The 19,110-nt window shown below is 45.4% G+C and overlaps 1 protein-coding gene across 3 annotated transcripts in view; it reads left to right on the forward strand.

Annotated features, from left to right (window-relative positions):
• The window catches only part of exoc6b (exocyst complex component 6B), a 142,360-nt gene that overhangs the window by 102,169 nt on the left and 21,081 nt on the right, over window positions 1-19,110 (forward strand). For all 3 annotated transcript variants that reach the window (XM_061710438.1, XM_061710435.1, XM_061710437.1), the window contains one exon: window positions 1,768-1,841. In XM_061710438.1, the coding sequence (XP_061566422.1) occupies window positions 1,768-1,841 (74 nt within the window). The remainder of the gene's footprint in view (window positions 1-1,767; window positions 1,842-19,110) is intronic.

A 19,110-nucleotide genomic window follows, 5' to 3' on the forward strand; every position in this document is an offset into this window, starting at 1 on the left:
TTTGTCTTAAATCTCAATCCAAGGGTCTTAATTTTAGAGGAAATGTATCCAGTCATCATTAAAAAGTTTATTTTATCGTTTTGAGGAGAATCTCCTGCGGAGGTTCTAAATCCGTGTTGCCAGGTTGGGCAAGTTTCAGCCCAACTGTGCTGAAAAATATATATTTTGGCTGCTTTTCCTGGTTTTTACTAAATATTTAGGAGAAATTATTCACAAAAAAGTTTCTATTATGCCAGAGAAAAGTAGAAACGTACATAATAAACTCACTGATATTTGATTCGCTTTAATCTACTAAATTTAATTGTAGTCTTTGTTTGGGGCCTGAACGTTTTTGGGCTATTTAGTGGTGATGTGAAGCTGGAAATGTATTCTGCATTTAATAATTGACTGTTTTGACATAGAGAAAAGTATGATTAGGGCTGGTTTTTCATTATTTCGGTGGGTTTTACATCACGTTTGGGCTGGAACCTGTCAGCCAGATCTGGCAACCTTGACCTCAGAGCTGGATTTCTTAGTGACTTGTCTTTTTGGCCTTAAATTTTGTTTAAAAAAGGTATTGAAAAATTTTAAATTTACTTCGGTCAAACCTGTAGACACCTTGCTTCATCACGCCACGGGGTTATTTTCTCTGGTGCGTCCCAGAAACTGATATTAATCGGTTCTGAAAGGGTGAAATAGTTTCCTCGGACCCTGGGTGGAGTTTAATCTGGACTTTAGTTAATCATTGATCTCACTTCTCCTCCTCTAATCCTCCCCCCCATAGCATCAGGGTAGGCCGCCCCATCTTCTACCTGCGAACATACTCAGATCTTCATCGTAGATTTTTTTTTTTTTTTTTTAATTATATTTATTGGGTTTTCAGATTTAACATGACATTTACATTAATGATGGTTTACATGCATTCATAGAGAAAAGAAAAGACAAAGCCAAGAACTACTGAAAAAATATATAAATCAATAAATAAAAATTAAATAAAATAAAAAATATAACCCTGCGTTTCCTATAGAGCTGATGTGTTGAATATTACATTTTCTTTATACACTTCCTGATTGGTGACTTTCAAGATATTCAATAAATTGTCCCCATAACTTAAAGAAACTTCCCCTTGGTGGCATAGGTTAACTTCTCCATGGCTAGAACGTTGGAAAGACTGTTAAACCAATGTTTCTTCATCATTGATTTTAAACCAGATGTTCTGCAGATGAGGAAAGTTTTTCCATGATCCCCTCGTTCCTCCGATTTTCCGTCGAAGGCTCAAAACTCGGACCCTGAGAATAGAACCAGGAGGTTAAAGGTAAAGAAGCGATGGCGGCGGCATGCGTGTAACTGGCCCCCTGTTCCTGTCGGCGTTCGTCCCGCGGTGGGAGAGATTAGCCACAGGCCTGCTCGTCTTTTTACTCCGTCCCCCCCCCCGTTGGCCAGAACTCACCGCCTCACACTTGGCACGACCCCCTCGAGTTCAGAACCCGGGTCCTGCGGGGACGCCGTCACACACACACACACACACACACACACACACACACACACACACACTCTTTCAGCAGGACGGGGCGACATGACTCCAGCACCCTGCCCCCCCCCCACACATCCACCCCCCCCAGGCTGTCATTCTTCTGCCAATCCGTCCCGATGCATAGCGAATCCGACCAGGTCTCTTATTATTCTGGTTTTCACCCTTTTTTTTTCTCCCTCTGTCCTCCTCCTCCTCTCTTCCCTCTCTCCGGGGGTGGACTGGCGTGGGGGGGGCGGGTTTGTATTTTCCCACAGGTTTTGCCAGAGCCGGCCCGGTCGCAGGCTTCCAGGGTGACACGTTGCTTCTGGCCTTCAGTGACTTGAGACAAGTAGGTCTTTGTCTCCTCCGTGGTCCTCTCTCCTTCTTTTTCTCTTTCTATGTTTCTTTTTTCCCCCTTACCCACTATCTTCCTACCCCCTCCTCCCCCCTCCTCCCTTGTCCTTTTCATCCTTCCTCCCATCCTCCCTCACACACCCCCTGTCCTTGTCTTCCTCCTTCATTTGGTTTCCTGATTGTTTGGTTTTTGTTTCATGCCCCTCTCGAGCCTCCCACCTCCATCTCCACTCACTTCTCTCTCTCTCCACCTCTCTGGCGTTTTCTTCTGGTGGTTTCTTGCTTCTCTTACTCTCAATCGTGCCATCTTGCCCGTCAGACGCCCGTCTCTTCTGTTTTCAGGTTCTCGTTTATTGTGAGAAATCCTTTCATAAAAAAAAAAAAACAGAACAGATGATCTCAAAAGTTCAAAAGGTGGTTTTAAAATTTTAAAGATGAGTTTTTTTTCTAGAATCGTTTTTTCTAGAATCGTTTTTTCTTGAATCGTTTTCTGTTTGGAAACATGTATTTTATGGGGGTTTTTTAAAGTTATTCTCATATATTTGCTGTTGGGAGGTCAGAAAGGACCTCCGACACCGGTTGAATCTTCTTCTCCTTCAGATGTGTGAAGGACTGAGAGAATACGACCGGCGGGGGTTTGTCGGTGCCGTGTGCCTCCTAAAAATAAATAGAGAAATACTCTACTTTATAAAACAGTGGTTCTCAAATGGGGGTACGCGTACCCCTGGGGGTACGTGAGATTTTAAAATATACATATATTTAAAAAGTAGCATCCATGCAAAAATCCTTTAAAAATAAATATTTCATAAATAATTGAGGAAAATATAAGTCAATAAAATTCATAAAATGAATTTTATCTTCAGGAGTAGGCTATTCAACTTATTATCCTAAAACCGCAGAGTATCCCCCACACCAGGATGGTTCCACCTAACCTGTCAATCACCTGGCTTCACCTGTCAATCACTTGGACCAACGATGGAGTCGTGGTTGAAGCGTAGCAGCAATATTTTTATGTTTAATAAATCAGTTACTGATGGCACAGTGCTCTGTTTTAGGTATTTTTTTTACAACCAAAAGTGCTTTGCGCTGGTTAGGGGGTACTTGGCTGAAAAAATATTTCACAGGGGGTACATCACTGAAAAAAGGTTGAGGACCACTGATATAAAACATTTAAACAAAACATAACATGGACTTCCTAGCCTCTTCCCTCCGTAGCGTTTCCAGTGCCGGTCCAGATCCGGGGACGCTGGTGCCAGTCGGCCCCCAGAGCTGCTGGACTACTGGGTCCAGCTCAGGGAGGGTCTCCACGAACCGCCAACGCTATGACTGCGATAAACGTTAAATAAAAGCAGCAGTGGAAGAACAACGGTCACCACTTAAAGATTGCAGCGTTATTCGGCGTCACTTCCTGGCGTTTTTCCATTCAGCCGCCGTTTACGACGTCCTGCATCAACTCAGGCTGGAAATATTTAGAGGCTTGATTGGTTTGATTCTGTATCTTTGTGGCCCAGGGCCCTCTATAGACATTCAAAGTACAGTAAAAGGGAGGTTCAGACCCGTAATCATGCATAAATGTGACTGTAAACCAGCATCTGGCGCGTTTAGGGCAGTTATTTGTTTGTAGCTCAGAAATGAGAAGTCCAGAAGTAAGTAAAGTTTATTTATATACCTTTCACCGACAAGGGAATGTCAGGATAAAACGATACAATAAAAGTAAAAATACAATAAAAACCAGACGATACAGATATAAAACTCCTAGAATAAAAGTAGATAGAATCAACATGATGGTCATAAAACAACCATCTTCATCTCTACTGATGTTTAACAGCTCGGAGAAGCAGGTGGGTTTTTAGTTTGCTCTTAAACGCGTCGATCTGTGCAGAGGCTCGGGGCGGCGGCCTGGACGTAGCCATCTCCTCCAACATGTCCAACCGGTCCAGGACCGGTGTACCAGCGCCCTGGGGCCGGCGCCGGCCCACGGGCCAGATCCTGACAGGAAGTGGCTCGCTTTGCCTTGTTTTTCTGTGTCCTGGGAAGAATCGGAGCGAAACCGGTCAAAGCAGAACCGGACAGCTCCACTGAGAACCCAGGATGTTGGGCGGAGCGAGTGTGTTTGTGTGTGTGTTGTATTTCAACTTTCCAAAAAAAGTGCTTGGCAAGGAAGCGCGTACGTGCGCGGCGGCGCGTGAGAGCGAAGCTCGGTAGCGTCGGAGCGGTTTGTGAGTCCATCATCGGCGCTGAATGTGTGAAACGGGGCGAAGAGCCCGGCTGAAGGTTTGTGAGGTTTTCTGGCCGCCGTGTGTGTGTGTGTGTGTGTGTGTGTGTGTGTGTGTGTGTGTGTGTGTGTGTGTGTGTGTGATTGCAGTGAATGTGTGAAACAGGGCGGAGAGTGACTCGGTGTTTGTGCGTCTGCTGGAGTGTCTTTGATGTGTGTGTGTGTGTGTGTGACAGCAGATGACGGATGGGCCGGCAGGACGGAGCAGGGGACGATGAATGAGGTGACAGACAGAGACGGATAGCCCTTTATCCCTCCGTCACAATCCCTCTTTTTCTCCCCTTCTCCTCTCTTTCTCCGCCTGTCGGGATGATGCAGTGCCTCTTGTTCTTTCGCTCGGAGGAGGAGAGGAAGGGGGAAAGATGGGGTGAAGGAGAAGAGAAAAAATTGCATTCATCTGGCATCGATGTTTACTTCGCCCCCCCCCCCCCCTCCTCCTCTCTTCCCCTCTCCTCCCATCTTCCTTCACCCCCCCCGTCTTTCTTGTCCTGATCAGAATCCTTTTAGGAGTCATTCAGCTCCGTCGCTCTTTTATTTCCTTCTCATCCATTGTTTCTTTCATACCTACACATCTGCCCGGGCCGACCTTTGGGTCCGGTCCACATTCTCCGGAGCGAATGTTTCACATTTTTATGCCGACGTGCTTTGGTACGTGCTCATGCGCACGCAGGCCGGTGCGAGCGGCTGAATGGCCGATAAATCACGCTGACGGGACCGTTTTGTTGTTGCGGTCGGGTCCCGGTGTTCTCCCAGGTTCTGGGGTCCTGGGACCGGGCCCCGAGGACACACACACGCACACGCACGCACGCACACACACGTTTACGCACACACACACACACTCGCTGAGATTCTGAGATGGACTTGATCTAGATGGGTTTTATTTGTTGTGATGAATCAGAGAAACGAAAACATGTCAGATATTGTAGATGATGAATTTCATCATCTTCAAAATCCCAAACCATATTGTAAACGAAAAAAAGACGAAGTACCGGTCCCCTTGGACTCTTGTCCTGTTCGTGTCTGGACTCGTTTTCATCTCCAAACACCCTTGAAACAAGAATCCTGACAGAAATCCCTCAAATCTTTCTTCCACACTTCTCTGCGAGAACTTTTACTTTTTACTTTTCCACATGTGAACAGTTGCATAATATCTCACAGTTGTTCTATTTACCTTAAAGGAAACGTAACGTCTACATTTGATCTATTTATTTTTTATTAAATAGCACAAAGGGTGCCGTGCAAAAACACCCTTAAAGAGACATTTAGATGGGTTTTATTTGTTGTGATGAATCAGAGAAACAAAAACATCTCAGATATTGTAGATGATGAATTTCATCATCTTCAAAATCCCAAACCATATTGTAAACGAAAAAATAGACGAAGTACCGGTCCCCTTGGACTCTTGTCCTGTTCGTGTCTGGACTCGTTTTCATCTCCAAACACCCTTGAAACAAGAATCCTGACAGAAATCACTCAAATCTTTCTTCCACACTTGATATCTGCGAGAACTTTTTTCTTTTACTTTTCCACACGTGAACAGTTGCATAATATGTCACACTTGTTCTATTTAACCTTAAAGGAGACGTAACTTCTACATTTTATTTTATTTTTTTATTTTTTATTAAATACCACGGGGGTGCCATGCAAAAACACCCTTAAAAGAGACATTTAGATGGGTTTTATTTGTTGTGATGAATCAGACAACAAAAACATCTCAGATATTGTACACGGTGAATTTCATCAGTTCGAAGTACCGGTCCCCTTGGACTCTTGTCCTGTTCGTGTCTGGACTCGTTTTAATCTCCAAACACCCTTGAAACAAGAATCCTGACAGAAATCACTCAAATTTCACTTCCACACTTGATATCTGCGAGAACTTTTACTTTTTAAACGATCTTTTCCACGTGTGAGCAGTTGTTCTATTTAACCTTAAAGGAGACGTAACGTCTAAATTTTATTTATTTATTTATTTTTTATTAAATACCACGGGGGTGCCATGCAAAAACACCCTTTTCCAGCGATGTTGCACGCTTGAAACAGAGCAAATAAGCTCCTCCCCCCTGATGCCTTTATTTTGAATAGAGGTTTTTTTTTATTTTTTTATTTTGGCATCCAAGTTATTTTCCAGCTGCTGAATTCCCGACACACTCTTTAAACTCGTTAGATCTGGCGCTCGTTTCAGAGGCCGGTGCCCCGCCCTCGGCGTGGGCGGCGTTGGTTCCGCCGTCGGGCGACCCGGAGGTTTGGACCGACCCGTGTTTCCGGCGCCGCTCTCAGGTCCCACTGATCCTCTTGTAGGTGCAGCCGACCCCGTGCGTGCGTGCGTGCGTGCGTGCGTGTGTGTGTGTGTGTGTTTAGTCCCCCGGCTGCGGCGTTGCCACAGATCTTATCAATCACCTATATTTAGAACATTCACAAGTCTGTGGTTCCTCCAGACCTTTGGCTGGCCCTCGTGTGTGTGTGTGTGTGTGTGTGTGTGTGTGTGTGTGTGTGTGTGTGTGTGTGTGTGTGTGTGTGTGTGTGTGTGTGTGTGTGTGTGTGTGTGTTGCGGTGTGGCGTTCCCCCAAACAAACGGCTGCACCAGTAGAGTTCCACTCTCCTCCTGGCGTCGGCATGCCAGGCATTCTTTCACCTTTGGCCCGCTTGCACGGATAAGTGTGTGTTTGGTCCTGGTCCGTTCCTCCGGTCGACCGCATGCGAATTCCATCCATTCATTTATCGCTTCTGCTTGTTTTGTCTGAAGCGTTGTTTCTTCTCGATTTCTTTCCGTTTGTCTCGATCGACAAACTCTGGATCCTTCATGTTGCTCCTCTTCTCCCCAGCTTCCTCTTCTTTCTCTCGGATCTCACCATTGTCACCCGTCCTCCACGGCGTGGCCCTCGCTTCATCCTCTTCTCTCCTCTCATCCCACCTCCTCCTGCCTGATGCGGGATCATTACTGTGCGTATATATGTGTGTATATGTATGTATGTATGTATGTATATATATATATATATATATATATATATATATACTGTGTATATATATATATATATATATATATATATATATATATATATATATATATATATATATATATATATATATATATATATATATATATATATATATATATATCGCACTTTGGGAAGCCTTCTTTATATTTGTTGTTTCTGCGTAGATAAGAGTGAGTTTGATGCTCCTTAACAAGTTGGTCCCGGATCAACAGCAACTATCGGGGAGCCGTTGGTCCCGGTGAAGCTGCAGTCTGTCTGCGGTGAACACTGACACACCGGGTCAGAGCGGATTTGGTCATATTGTTTAAACTGTGTTTTGTGATTAATAAGCACGGTTTTTAATGATTTTTTGGCGTTGGATCGATGTAGAAAAATAAAATTAGGACCATCCAGCTCAACCATCAGTTACGTGTTTCACATGAGCAGTTCAGGTAAAAACAGCAGTGGATCAGCAAAAATGTCAGTTTGCTGGATGAAATATATTAATTCCTGATAAAATAAGTTTGTTAGTGCACAGCTATGCTCATGTGTGCATGTGAATGAGTGTAAGTTTGTACACGAAAGTACAAAACAATCTGCATTGAGGCTTCCTGCTTTGGGAATCCCGGTCCGTGATTGGACGCTGCCTCGGCGTCGCCGCTGCTCATTTGTATAAAGTTGAGATTCTCTCAACTTCAAATTGACGCTCTTGCCGACGCCTCTTGCAGCGAACTCTTATAGACAATGAATGGCAGCCGGACGCCTATGACGCCCGTGACGCTTTCGTTGTGAATGCAGGACCTGATGTTCTCTGGACAGCAGCATGTGTCCCTATAAAACCTGTCTATACCTTTTAAGTAAGTATTGATGTTTCCTTCCCATGAGCACAAATGTCCCCCCCTCCGTACCTCCACAGAGGCACAGACCCACAAAGTCTTCGATTAGTAGTTTTTCCCAGATTGATGAACCTCTTTAGTTTCTTCTGAGAGCCTCCGACATTCTTTGATGCCATTTTTACAACCTGTGACGTCATTGGTTGTCATGTCAGGTGTTCCTCCAGGTGTGTGTGTGCGTCCTCCCTCCAATTCGTCAGTCTTTAGCAACCCAGTCCCCAACTCTCAAATTCAAAATGATGAAATTTCTCACTTTGAATACTTTCTGAGACTTGAAAGTCGTCGTATTCTGTTTTTATTTACATTTTGCACATACTTTCTTCTCTTGCACACACACACACAGACTCTCTCCTGGTACCATCTGCCCTCCATCTGACGTGTGTGTGCATCCCCAACCATTACCTCACGAGGTTTCCCTCACGAGCTCCAAGAGCAACATGTCACAGCGTGACGACCGTTCGACAACCGCTCCGCCGACCCCGTGTGCGTGCGTGCGTGTGTGTGTGTGTGTGTGTGTGTGTGTGTGGCTGCAGACAGGCGAAGGGATGGGATGAGGCCCAGTGGGAGAGGAAACCTCCATCTCACCTCCTCGTAACCCAGACTAACGAGGCAGCGGGAGCGAGGGGGAGGGGGGGCTGGAAGATGAGAAGGACGAGTGGAAAAAGAAGATGTGGAAAACTGGAGAAGGACGTATCAGAAGTTTATGGTAGCTTTAGAAGCTCTGAGTTTTAGGAACTCGCTCGAGTTCACGTATCGGGTGAGGAGTCATATCTGTGGTGCAGCCTTTGATTCTGTTTCTGCATTAGTTATTTATTTCATCTTTCAACCTTAAATCAGACGTGGGATGAGATGAAAATTAAGAAACCAACGATCCCTGTGAAGAGGCGTCACGCCTCCGTCTCTGAAGCATCTGTTGCATGTTGGGGGACGGCCGTGCTCCGCTCCCCCAGAGGTGGTTTCTCCAGATATCATGTAAATGTGTTCGGCCCGCTGGGTAGAATCATTGTTCTCCTGCAGGTTCTGGGTTCTGGCTCCACAAACAGATCTGGAGCAGGGAGGTGGGCGTGGCATCACGTCACCCGCTGGTGTTTGCAGCTAGAGTTGTTGGAGACATTTTGGGCTTTTATCTTTAGTCATTTAGCATCTTTTGGGTCAGTTTTTAGGTCCGTTTCCTGCCATTTATTTATTTGGCTTCTCATTTTTGTTTATACTTGTTTGGTTCTTTTTACAGTCATCCTTTTAGTCTTTCCATCATGTCCCACTTCGGTCTTATATGTACATTTGGTGTACAGTTGGTGTGTGTGTGTGTGTGTGTGTGTGTGTGTGTGTGTGTGTGTGTGTGTGTGTGTGTGTGTGTGTGTGTGTGTGTGTGTGTGTGTGTGTGTGTGTGTGTGTGTGTGTGTGTGTGTGTGTGTGTGTGTGTGTGTGTGTGTGTGTGTGTGTGGGTGTGTGTGTGTGTGTGTGTGGGCGTGCGTGCGTGCGTGCGTGCGTGCGTGCGTGCGTGCATCTTAGAGCCTTTATATCCATAATACATACAGTATACGTATATATTTTAATTATTCCAGTTTTTCTGACTCGTATCTCTTTCGGGTGTTTTTTGTGTGTGTTAGTAATGAAAACACAACACAATTACAAGCCTTTCCCTGTCATTGTCTGGTGTTTACACTGGACTTGCCTCTATTTGTGTTCATTTTTCATTTCCTCCGACTTCCTTACTTGTTTGCTTGCACTCATTTTGTTTTTTGTTCATTTAACATCTCTTTTTCATACATTTGCATATCTTCCTGGCATCGTGTCCAATCGCTCCGTAGCTGTTGGCCTCTCTTTGTCTCCGTTTCGTGGCTTTTTGTACTTGTTTGATTGACTTGTCAGTATGAAATGTTAGCCAACACTTTAAACAGAGGCTCCAGGGCCCCTCCGCTGCTCGGGCCCCTGGGCCCGTGCCCATTCGCCTCATTCAGTAACCCATTCGTGTACACCACTCGTCTGTCAGAGTAGCCCCTAACACTGCACATCTTGAGGCTTTAATGGAGTTAAAATTGATAATTTTTGTAAAAATGGATCATCTGACCAACGTTGTCGTTGTTGCTCGTTGTGAAAGTGTTTAGCAGCAAAGTCGGGCCCCTCGGCTTCAGGTCTGTGGGATTCGAGGGGCTACATCCACTAGACTTGTAGTTCTCAACCGTTCTTGGTCTCGATACCACTTTTTTGTGGTCTTGTCTCGGTCTCGGACTCTGATAACTGAGAGTCCGTTGCACCAAGGAGACAGCAGTTCTTCCTCTGGTTAATGTACAGTTTTGTAAACTAGTTGTATTTTGCATGTGATTTAATGTTTTGGTGCATCTGCATATTTAATTACAGTTTTGTGTTTATAACGGCCTTGTTTGAATAAATTTATGAATAATATTGGCATATCGTTGTGATTGATTAAGCATCAGGTCCATTTCAGTGATGCTGATATACGGTGTAATCTGATTACTTTAATGGTCAATAATCTAATTTCAATCTTTAATATTTAAAATTCATGTTTCATCTAAAAATTAAGTCCAATTTAAATCAGTAATATTTACTATTCAGGACTTTTCTGAGGTGGAGGGGGGTGTTGGAGGCTGGTTATTCTGGTAGATACTTTGGGACTAGTTAGTAGTCGTGTCAATCCTTAAAAGCTCTGGAGTCAATCCTCCAATAGTGTAGAAATAGCGGTAGTGCAGTCGCCACACATATCTGATCTCAGCTGATGGATGAAAACATTTATAGTGAGTTCAACATCATCATCCACTTCTCTGTTATTGTGCTGCAGTTGAATACAAGCTCATATGGAAACTAGCTGAACCAGGATGGAGCTGATGTTCTACAATCACGCAGGATCAGGAAATAACTAGGTTTGTTTCTGGTCTTGGTCTGGAGCTGAACTAGTCTTGGTCTTGATTCTCTCTGGTCTTGGTGGTGTCTTGGTCTCGGTTTAGGCGGTCTGGACTACAAGTCTAACATCCACCATGGACACCAGTTCCTCCAGTTCCTCAAATGGTCACTAGGGTTCCAAAAGTGAAACATCTCTCTTATTTCAGTTATACGGCTCGTGGTGCTGTGAAATTGTACCAGAGGACCCTTCAGGTGGATTGACTGACCATTACGTTATTGGTCGCAGGGTAATTAGGGCCTGCATGCTGCCCCGAGTCTCAGGGTCTAATCGTTGTTTCAGGGAAGTTAACATTATTACGTAAGATTTGACTTAAGTTCAGAACTGTTTTCAGACGTTTACAAATCTGTCAACCTGTCTGGCCCCGATTCAACCTCATAGCTTCAGTAAGGAAAAACAGTTTGTCCCCAACGAGGCCCTCCATTACCGTGAGAGGAAGGCCCACTTGATTCCACCTCAGATTGTTTGTGACCTCATTGTTCCCGAGTGGAGAGCCCATGCTACTCGGTGCTGCCGGCTTCCTCCGGGTCGCCCGACTCCCATGGAAAACCTGCCACGCTCCTCAAGGAACTAATCCCTCAAAATCACATCGTCTCATTGTTTCCCAACTTCTACTCAGTCCTAAAGTTGTGCTTCAGGTTTGAAAAACCTTTTCTGGTTGTGCGGTTTTTAACTTCTGCTCATGTCGCGAATCCAAGAAAGTCGTATACTTTTGCAACATTAATGTTGCTAATCTGCCTAAATCAGGAAACAAACGGACGTTAAAGTGATTTTAACTTTGTCCGGGGGAAGTCAACTACAGATATGTTATTAATTTAAGTAAAAGGAGGAGACTTTATGGCGGATTTGTCGTAAACGAAAGTGCGGATTGGCTTCTTTGGAAGCATAAGTGGACTTCTTATTCATCTTTAAGCGTTTTAGGTTCAAATGTGCAGATTCACGTGAGTTCATTGTTTCTTGCAGCTCTTAGAAAGGACACGTGTGACGCAGCAGAGGTTATGAGGAGGTGAGAACGAGGGCAGGAGGAGACGGAGGAGGAGGTGGAGGAGGTCGGAGGGATGGATGGAGGCAGAGAAATCTGCCACGGTCACATTCTTAAGGATTGCGGTCATGGTGGGACAGCTGCAGAGTGTGGGTGTGTTTGTGTGCGACAGCTCGGGTTTGAGAAGTGCTGACAACAGCGGGGGTTACTGTACGTGTGTGTGTGCGTGTGCGCGTGTGTGTGTGTGTGAGACGGAGTTGAACGACCACAGCAGCAGAGAAGTTCACCTTTAGCCTTTCAACTCCTCACCAGAGTCTGACAGAGAAGACAGATGTGGAAAGAGGAGAGGATGAACATGCGCGGTGGGGAGAGGATAAGTGGTCGGACAGAGAGGCCGGGATGGTGAAAGTGTAAAACGAGAGCAGAGGTGGAAATGAGGCGTAAAGTTTACGCCAAAGAAGAAGAAGAAGAAGAAGCAGCGGATGGCTGGTTCCAAAGGAAGATGACAGGAGGAGATGGGAATGAAAAAAGCGCAAAAGCACTGCGGCCAGATTCTGAACTTTCAGAGAGGGGGGAGCAAGACATGAATGTGTGAAAATGTTGACGGAGCGGAGCAAAAAGCGAGGGATCACGTGTGAAAGTGTGCAGTCAGGTGAAAGTGATACGGACTTGCAGGGTGGTCCGTCTCTCCCTCTGTCTCCCTACCTCGCCCCCCCCTCCGTCTCCTCAGGAGGCTGACACTTCCCTTCATCCGTTTGACCGGTCCCAGAAGGGGGGATGAATAGAGGAGTGCGGAAGGGTGAAAGAGCGGGATGAACGGAGAAGAAAGCGGGCGAGGGGAAGGATGAGCAGCAGATGGACATCTAAATGCTCGCCTGCCGATCTATTGGGAGAGCGGGAGCGAGGGAGCGACGCGGGAACAAAAACATGGAGGCAAACAGTTTGCAGAGTGCGGCGGCACATTTGCTTGTTGTGGACATTCATGCATGAACGCTGCTGCCGAACCTTCGCCTCACTGGACTCTCACACTCAGAAATGACTTTCTACGGGGCGTCCTGGGGGAGGTTACCATGCAACCGCCACGTCCGGGGGGAAATCGATCCAAGCGCTCGCTGTGACTCGGCGTCGGCTTCTTGTGAGCACAAACAGCTGACCCAGAGAGGTTCAGGCTCCGTACATTCCCCCCCCCAGGTGGGAACGGGTCACTAGCTGGTGGTGTTGGCTCGGTAAAACCAGGTTCTGGTGTTTAACTGGTCTGGAGAAGCAGAGAAGCTGTGAGGACGTTTCCAAACCATTGAATAATTTTGTTTATTTACGTTTTAGATAGTTGGGAATCTTCCCAAGGGAAGAATGGGGGGACCAAGGCCCCCCCGCCTTCAACCGCTACCTGTCTGCATTGTAACACATTCAAGCTAAGCCTGACCAGGCTGCCAATCTCAAACAAGCCCCTCCCCCTCACCTGCCTCCAGAGTGGGACTTTCTTGTTTGGTCATTAATAGGTCAGGGTTGGAGTGATGGTCTCAAACTGTAGGAGAGGACTAAGAGAAGGAGGTCCAGGCCTCTTTCCTTGGTCTGCTGCTTTGGGAAGTTTTTGTGGATAGATGGATGGATGGATGGATGCATAGATGGATGGATGGATGGATGCATAGATGGATGGATGGATGGATGGATGGATGCATAGATGGATGCATAGATGGATGGATGGATGGATGGATGGATGGATGGATGGATGGATGGATGCATAGATGGATGGATGGATGGATGCATAGATGGATGGATGGATGGATGGATGGATGCATAGATGGATGGATGGATGGATGGATGCATAGATGGATGGATGCATGGATGGATGGATGGATGCATGGATGGATGGATGGATGGACGGACGGATGGATGGATGGATGCATAGATGGATGGATGGATGGATGCATAGATGGATGGATGGATGGATGGATGGATGGATGCATAGATGGATGGATGGATGGATGCATAGATGGATGGATGGATGGATGGATGGATGCATAGATGGATGGATGGATGGATGGATGCATAGATGGATGGATGCATGGATGGATGGATGGATGCATGGATGGATGGATGGATGGATGGATGGATGCATAGAAGGATGGATGGATGCATAGATGGATGGATGGATGGATGGATGCATAGAAGGATGGATGGATGGATGGATGGATGCATAGATGGATGGATGGATGGATGCATAGATGGATGGATGGATGGATGGATGGATGGATGCATAGATGGATGGATGGATGGATGGATGGATGGATGGATGGATGGATGCATAGATGGATGGATGGATGGATGCATAGATGGATGGATGGATGGATGGATGGATGCATAGATGGATGGATGCATGGATGGATGGATGGACGGACGGATGGATGGATGGATGGATGCATGGATGGATGGATGGATGCATAGAAGGATGGATGGATGCATAGATGGATGGATGGATGGATGCATAGAAGGATGGATGGATGGATGGATGGAGGGATGCATAGATGGATGGATGGATGGAGGGATGCATAGATGGATGGATGGATGGATGGATGGATGCATAGAAGGATGGATGGATGCATAGAAGGATGGATGGATGGATGGATGCATAGATGGATGGATGGATGGATGGATGCATAGAAGGATGGATGGATGCATAGATGGATGGATGGATGGATGGATGCATAGAAGGATGGATGGATGGATGGATGCATAGATGGATGGATGGATGGATGGATGGATGCATAGATGGATGGATGGATGGATGGATGCATAGATGGATGGATGGATGGATGGATGGATGGATGCATAGAAGGATGGATGGATGGATGGATGCATAGATGGATGGATGGATGGATGGATGGATGGATGGATGGATGGATGCATAGAAGGATGGATGGATGGATGGATGCATAGATGGATGGATGGATGGATGGATGGATGCATAGATGGATGGATGATGGATGGATGGATGGATGGATGCATAGATGGATGGATGGATGGATGGATGGATGGATGGATGGATGGATGGATGGATGCATAGATGGATGGATGGATGGATGGATGGATGGATGCATAGATGGATGGATGGATGGATGGATGGATGCATAGAAGGCTGGATGGATGGATGGATGGATGGAGGGATGCATAGATGGATGGATGGATGGATGGATGGATGCATAGATGGGGGGATGGATGGATGGATGGATGCATGCATAGATGGATGGATGGATGGATGGATGCATAGATGGATGGATGGATGGATGGATGGATGGATGGATGGATGCATAGATGGATGGATGGATGGATGGATGGATGGATGCATGCATAGATGGATGGATGGATGGATGGATGGACGGACAGATGGATGCATAGATGGATGGATGGATGGATGGATGAACGGACAGACAGACGGACGGATGGATGCTCTCCTGGACCCAGATGAACTTTGTTCAGAAGTATCTTTTATCACGTCGTCTTTCATGCTGCTTTTTCAGCATCTAACTGTTTTTGTTGTCTCGTTGGCTTCTCTCCTGGTTGAAATTATATGGCTTTTTATTTGTGTATTTATGGCTATTTATCTGCTTTTATTGTCTTTCCAATTGTTTATTTGGTTCTTGCGTTATTTTCGCCATCATTTTTGTTTAACAAGCCAAGTGTCACATTTTCCTTTATTCGCCGTTTCTTCTCCTCCTCCGTTTTGAGCTCCATGATTACTGCCTCCTCTTCCAGACCTGAATGTGTTCCTCCTACTTTCTTTACCTCCTCTCGGGCCTCTTTCTTCCCGGCTCTCCCTCCTGCCCGCCGACCATGTTCATTCATTTGTGCCGCCATTTCTTTTTATCCGTCAATCCTGAAATTCCTCCGTTCATTTACGAATGCAAGGATGGATGGATGGACAGATGGATGGATGGATGGATGGATGGAGGGAGGGAGGGATGGACAAATGCAAAGATGGACAGATGGATGGATGCACGGACGGTTGGATGGATGGAGGGATGGAGGTCATAACAGAACAATCAGAAAACGAGTGTGCAGCCTGTTGCCTGGAGACGGCCTCCTCTCTCTCTCAAATGAAAACATGGCAGCGAAGTTCAGGTCCTTCAAAGTCGCCTCTGAACAGACTTTTGAAACAATGTTCTTCGGCCGGATGAGACCAAACTAGGTTAAGTTCTACTTAAGAAGCGGTTTGATGAGGTGAGGTCAGCAGAGTTAGAACCGACCAATCAGAGACCGCCGACACACCTTTATCTGATGCTGTCACACACACACACACACACACACACACACACACACACACACACACACACACACACACACACACACACACAGGGCTGGTTGGTGTGCGCTGACCCAGGGATGCTCTTCCTGCGTTTTAAGAAGGCGCAGTCAGACAGCCACTGCTCCGAACGCGAGCGTTCATATCTGCGGATTTATGAGCTCCAGCTTTTATTTGTGTGGGAGAGGTCACACACACGAGTGTGTGTTGGCGTGTTTGTTTCTCGGCCCCTGCCTCAACTTCCTGTCCTGTCTGTGGCCGGCCTTATCGCAGGGACCGCGGGTCATGCAGTGGCCAGGGCGATAGAGCTGTTGAGCAACCCTATTGGACGGGCTGGTCAAGTAGCGGTCAGGCGTCAGGCCCGCATCCTGAGGTCGCTCCAGGATGCACACGAGCACCAGAGGAGCTTTGTCACGTCGATAAACGGCTTTGATTCATGAAATTAAGACGTAAACGGGCGCCTTTCAGTCAGGTCGAGGTCCCGAATCGGACTGGACCGCCGCAGCACCAGAATCCTTTTCCTTTCCGGTCTTTTAGTGGTGGATTTGATGGTGAGTTTGGGGTCCCGGTGTGCTCACGTTTCACCTAGACGCGCTGACCACAGCCTCAAGAGTCCAAAATGAGGGTTACTCGAGCATCTGTCCCCAATAATTGCCAGTGTCTTTCCTCATTGGCATTAGGGCTGGGGATCAATTCAAATGTCAAGAATCAATTCGATTCCGATTCTTAACATTCAGAATCAATTATCATGCTTTGATTCGATTCCGATATTGATTTGGGTTAATGTTATTAAAACTGTTTTTTTAGCTGTTGCATGAATTATATGACTAGTTCTGCAATATATTAATACTAGTATTATATTGAGATTCAACAGCAAGTATTGGCAGCTAATGATGCTGTAAGGACCAATCACCTCCCAGAATGCTGATAGAACTGCTTTCAGAAACATCTGAGGGGCAGAATTACCAAACAGATCCAGGGCAGCAAGCTGGATTTGGTTTGGTTTTTAGCATTTTATGCAAATGTAACCCCAAGACAGTATATAAAGTAAGGAAATATAGACAATTTATGGAATTATTAATTATACCTTTAAACATATTTAAAGGCAAAAACATGGCACTAGTTATTCTTGCGTCCAACAAAGCTCCTTTTTTGGGCATAAACAAAAAAAGAACAAAAGTTGTAATGTAATGATGAGGGGGGGAAAAAATCGATCTTTCGACATATGAATTGATTTTTAGGAATTAATATGAGAATCGATTTAGAATTGGAAAATGGATCTTTTAAACACAGGCCTAATTGGCATTGTGTTAATGCTCACCTGAATGACCAGTGATGGCACCTGCTGATGATCAGCTCATCAGGTGGTGCCAGAGCCGGATTTAGTTTCTTCTCCTTTATTATTTCTGTTAAAGTTGTAGTTTCCTTCAGCAGAAAAGTGCAGCATGCAGCATCACCTGGTTTTAAGACTCAAGGAATTGTGTCAGCGACTTTCCCCTCACATGACTGTCCGGTGACCGTGCGCTGACCGGGTCGGGTCATTGTTCTGCGTTATCAGGGCCGACCTCTCCGCCGGTCTCCTCCGTGGGACCCTCTTCGACGCCCCTTCCTGTGAGCGTGCGTTCCCACTCCGCGGTCATCCCGTGGTCAAACCGGAGGGTTGAAACCTTCAAAGCGCTCTCACCTTTCAACCGCTTCCTGTTTTGGGGGTTTTTGGGGCGGAGGGGTGTTGGAGAGCCTTTGAGTGTTTCTGCAAATTAGATTCTTCACAGCAGCTAAATTGTTTTCTTTTTTTCTTTTAACATGGGATGTTGGAGCCGCAGACGTTTGACTTTACTAACCGCGTGCACGTCTGGATCGCTACATTGCAGCACTTTAACATTTAGCACTTTTGGTGTTTTAGTTTTTACAGTAACACAAATATAACACAGATGTACATGCTGATGAACATATGAACAGACAGGATACCAGGGTCGTTCATTTCTTGTTTTCTGGGTTACTTTTCCAACATTTCCACCGAGAGTAAAGGTGACAGGAGGCTTTATTAGGGTCCTGAGTGTGATTTGGATTCAGTCCATATCATCCTTAGTCCATATTACTCTTGAGCACATAGAGAATTTACCTTATAATAATAATAATAATAATGAGTTGCATGTTGTAATAATTGTTAAAGGAAAGAAAGAAAATGTTCATAATGTAAAAGGTCTTCTTTTACAACATTCATGTGCATCACGCATTTGTACCAATACTTGTCACATTTATCTGCGCAGAGTCTAAGAGAAAATGTCAGCCTTTCCACGACAAACACTCTCTTTTTGTTGGTGGCTCTTTGTTTAGCCATTTCCTCGTTATTGTTTTCTTGGAAGCTACTAGTAATATTTTAAAGAGATATTTGTCTGAGGTATTTAGTTTAGTTGTTATATTTCCCAGATATATTGTACAGAAATTATGTTCAATCTTAGAGCCAAGTATGGAATTTATTTCTGATGTTATTTCTCGCCAATAAGATTGAATTGCCGGGCAATTTCAAAATATGTGAAAATGGTCAGAGTTGTTGCATAGTCTCCAACATTGCCCTGATTCTGGTCTGCTATTTTGTAAACATTTTATTCTTGGGGTGATGAAGAACCTGATCATAGTGTTCCATGCTAATTCTCTCCATTGGCTGGAACTAGAGGTGGTGGATTGTATCTTACATATATTCATCCATCTCCCTCTGTTATTATGATGTTTGTTTCCTTTATCTCTAATATTTTTATTGGAGGCACGGACAAAGTTTATTTTCTCTTAGATTCTTGGAGTAAATTAGGTTTTTTAGTACTTCAGATATATATTCAGTGAGAGAGAAGTTCCCCCTCCGTTACCTGCCAGGTGACTTGTTTCTGCTCCCAACGAGGCTGATAATGAAAATAAGAGTCT

Source organism: Cololabis saira, chromosome 20 (genome assembly GCF_033807715.1).
Source record: "Cololabis saira isolate AMF1-May2022 chromosome 20, fColSai1.1, whole genome shotgun sequence".
NCBI classification, from domain to species: Eukaryota; Metazoa; Chordata; class Actinopteri; order Beloniformes; family Belonidae; genus Cololabis; species Cololabis saira.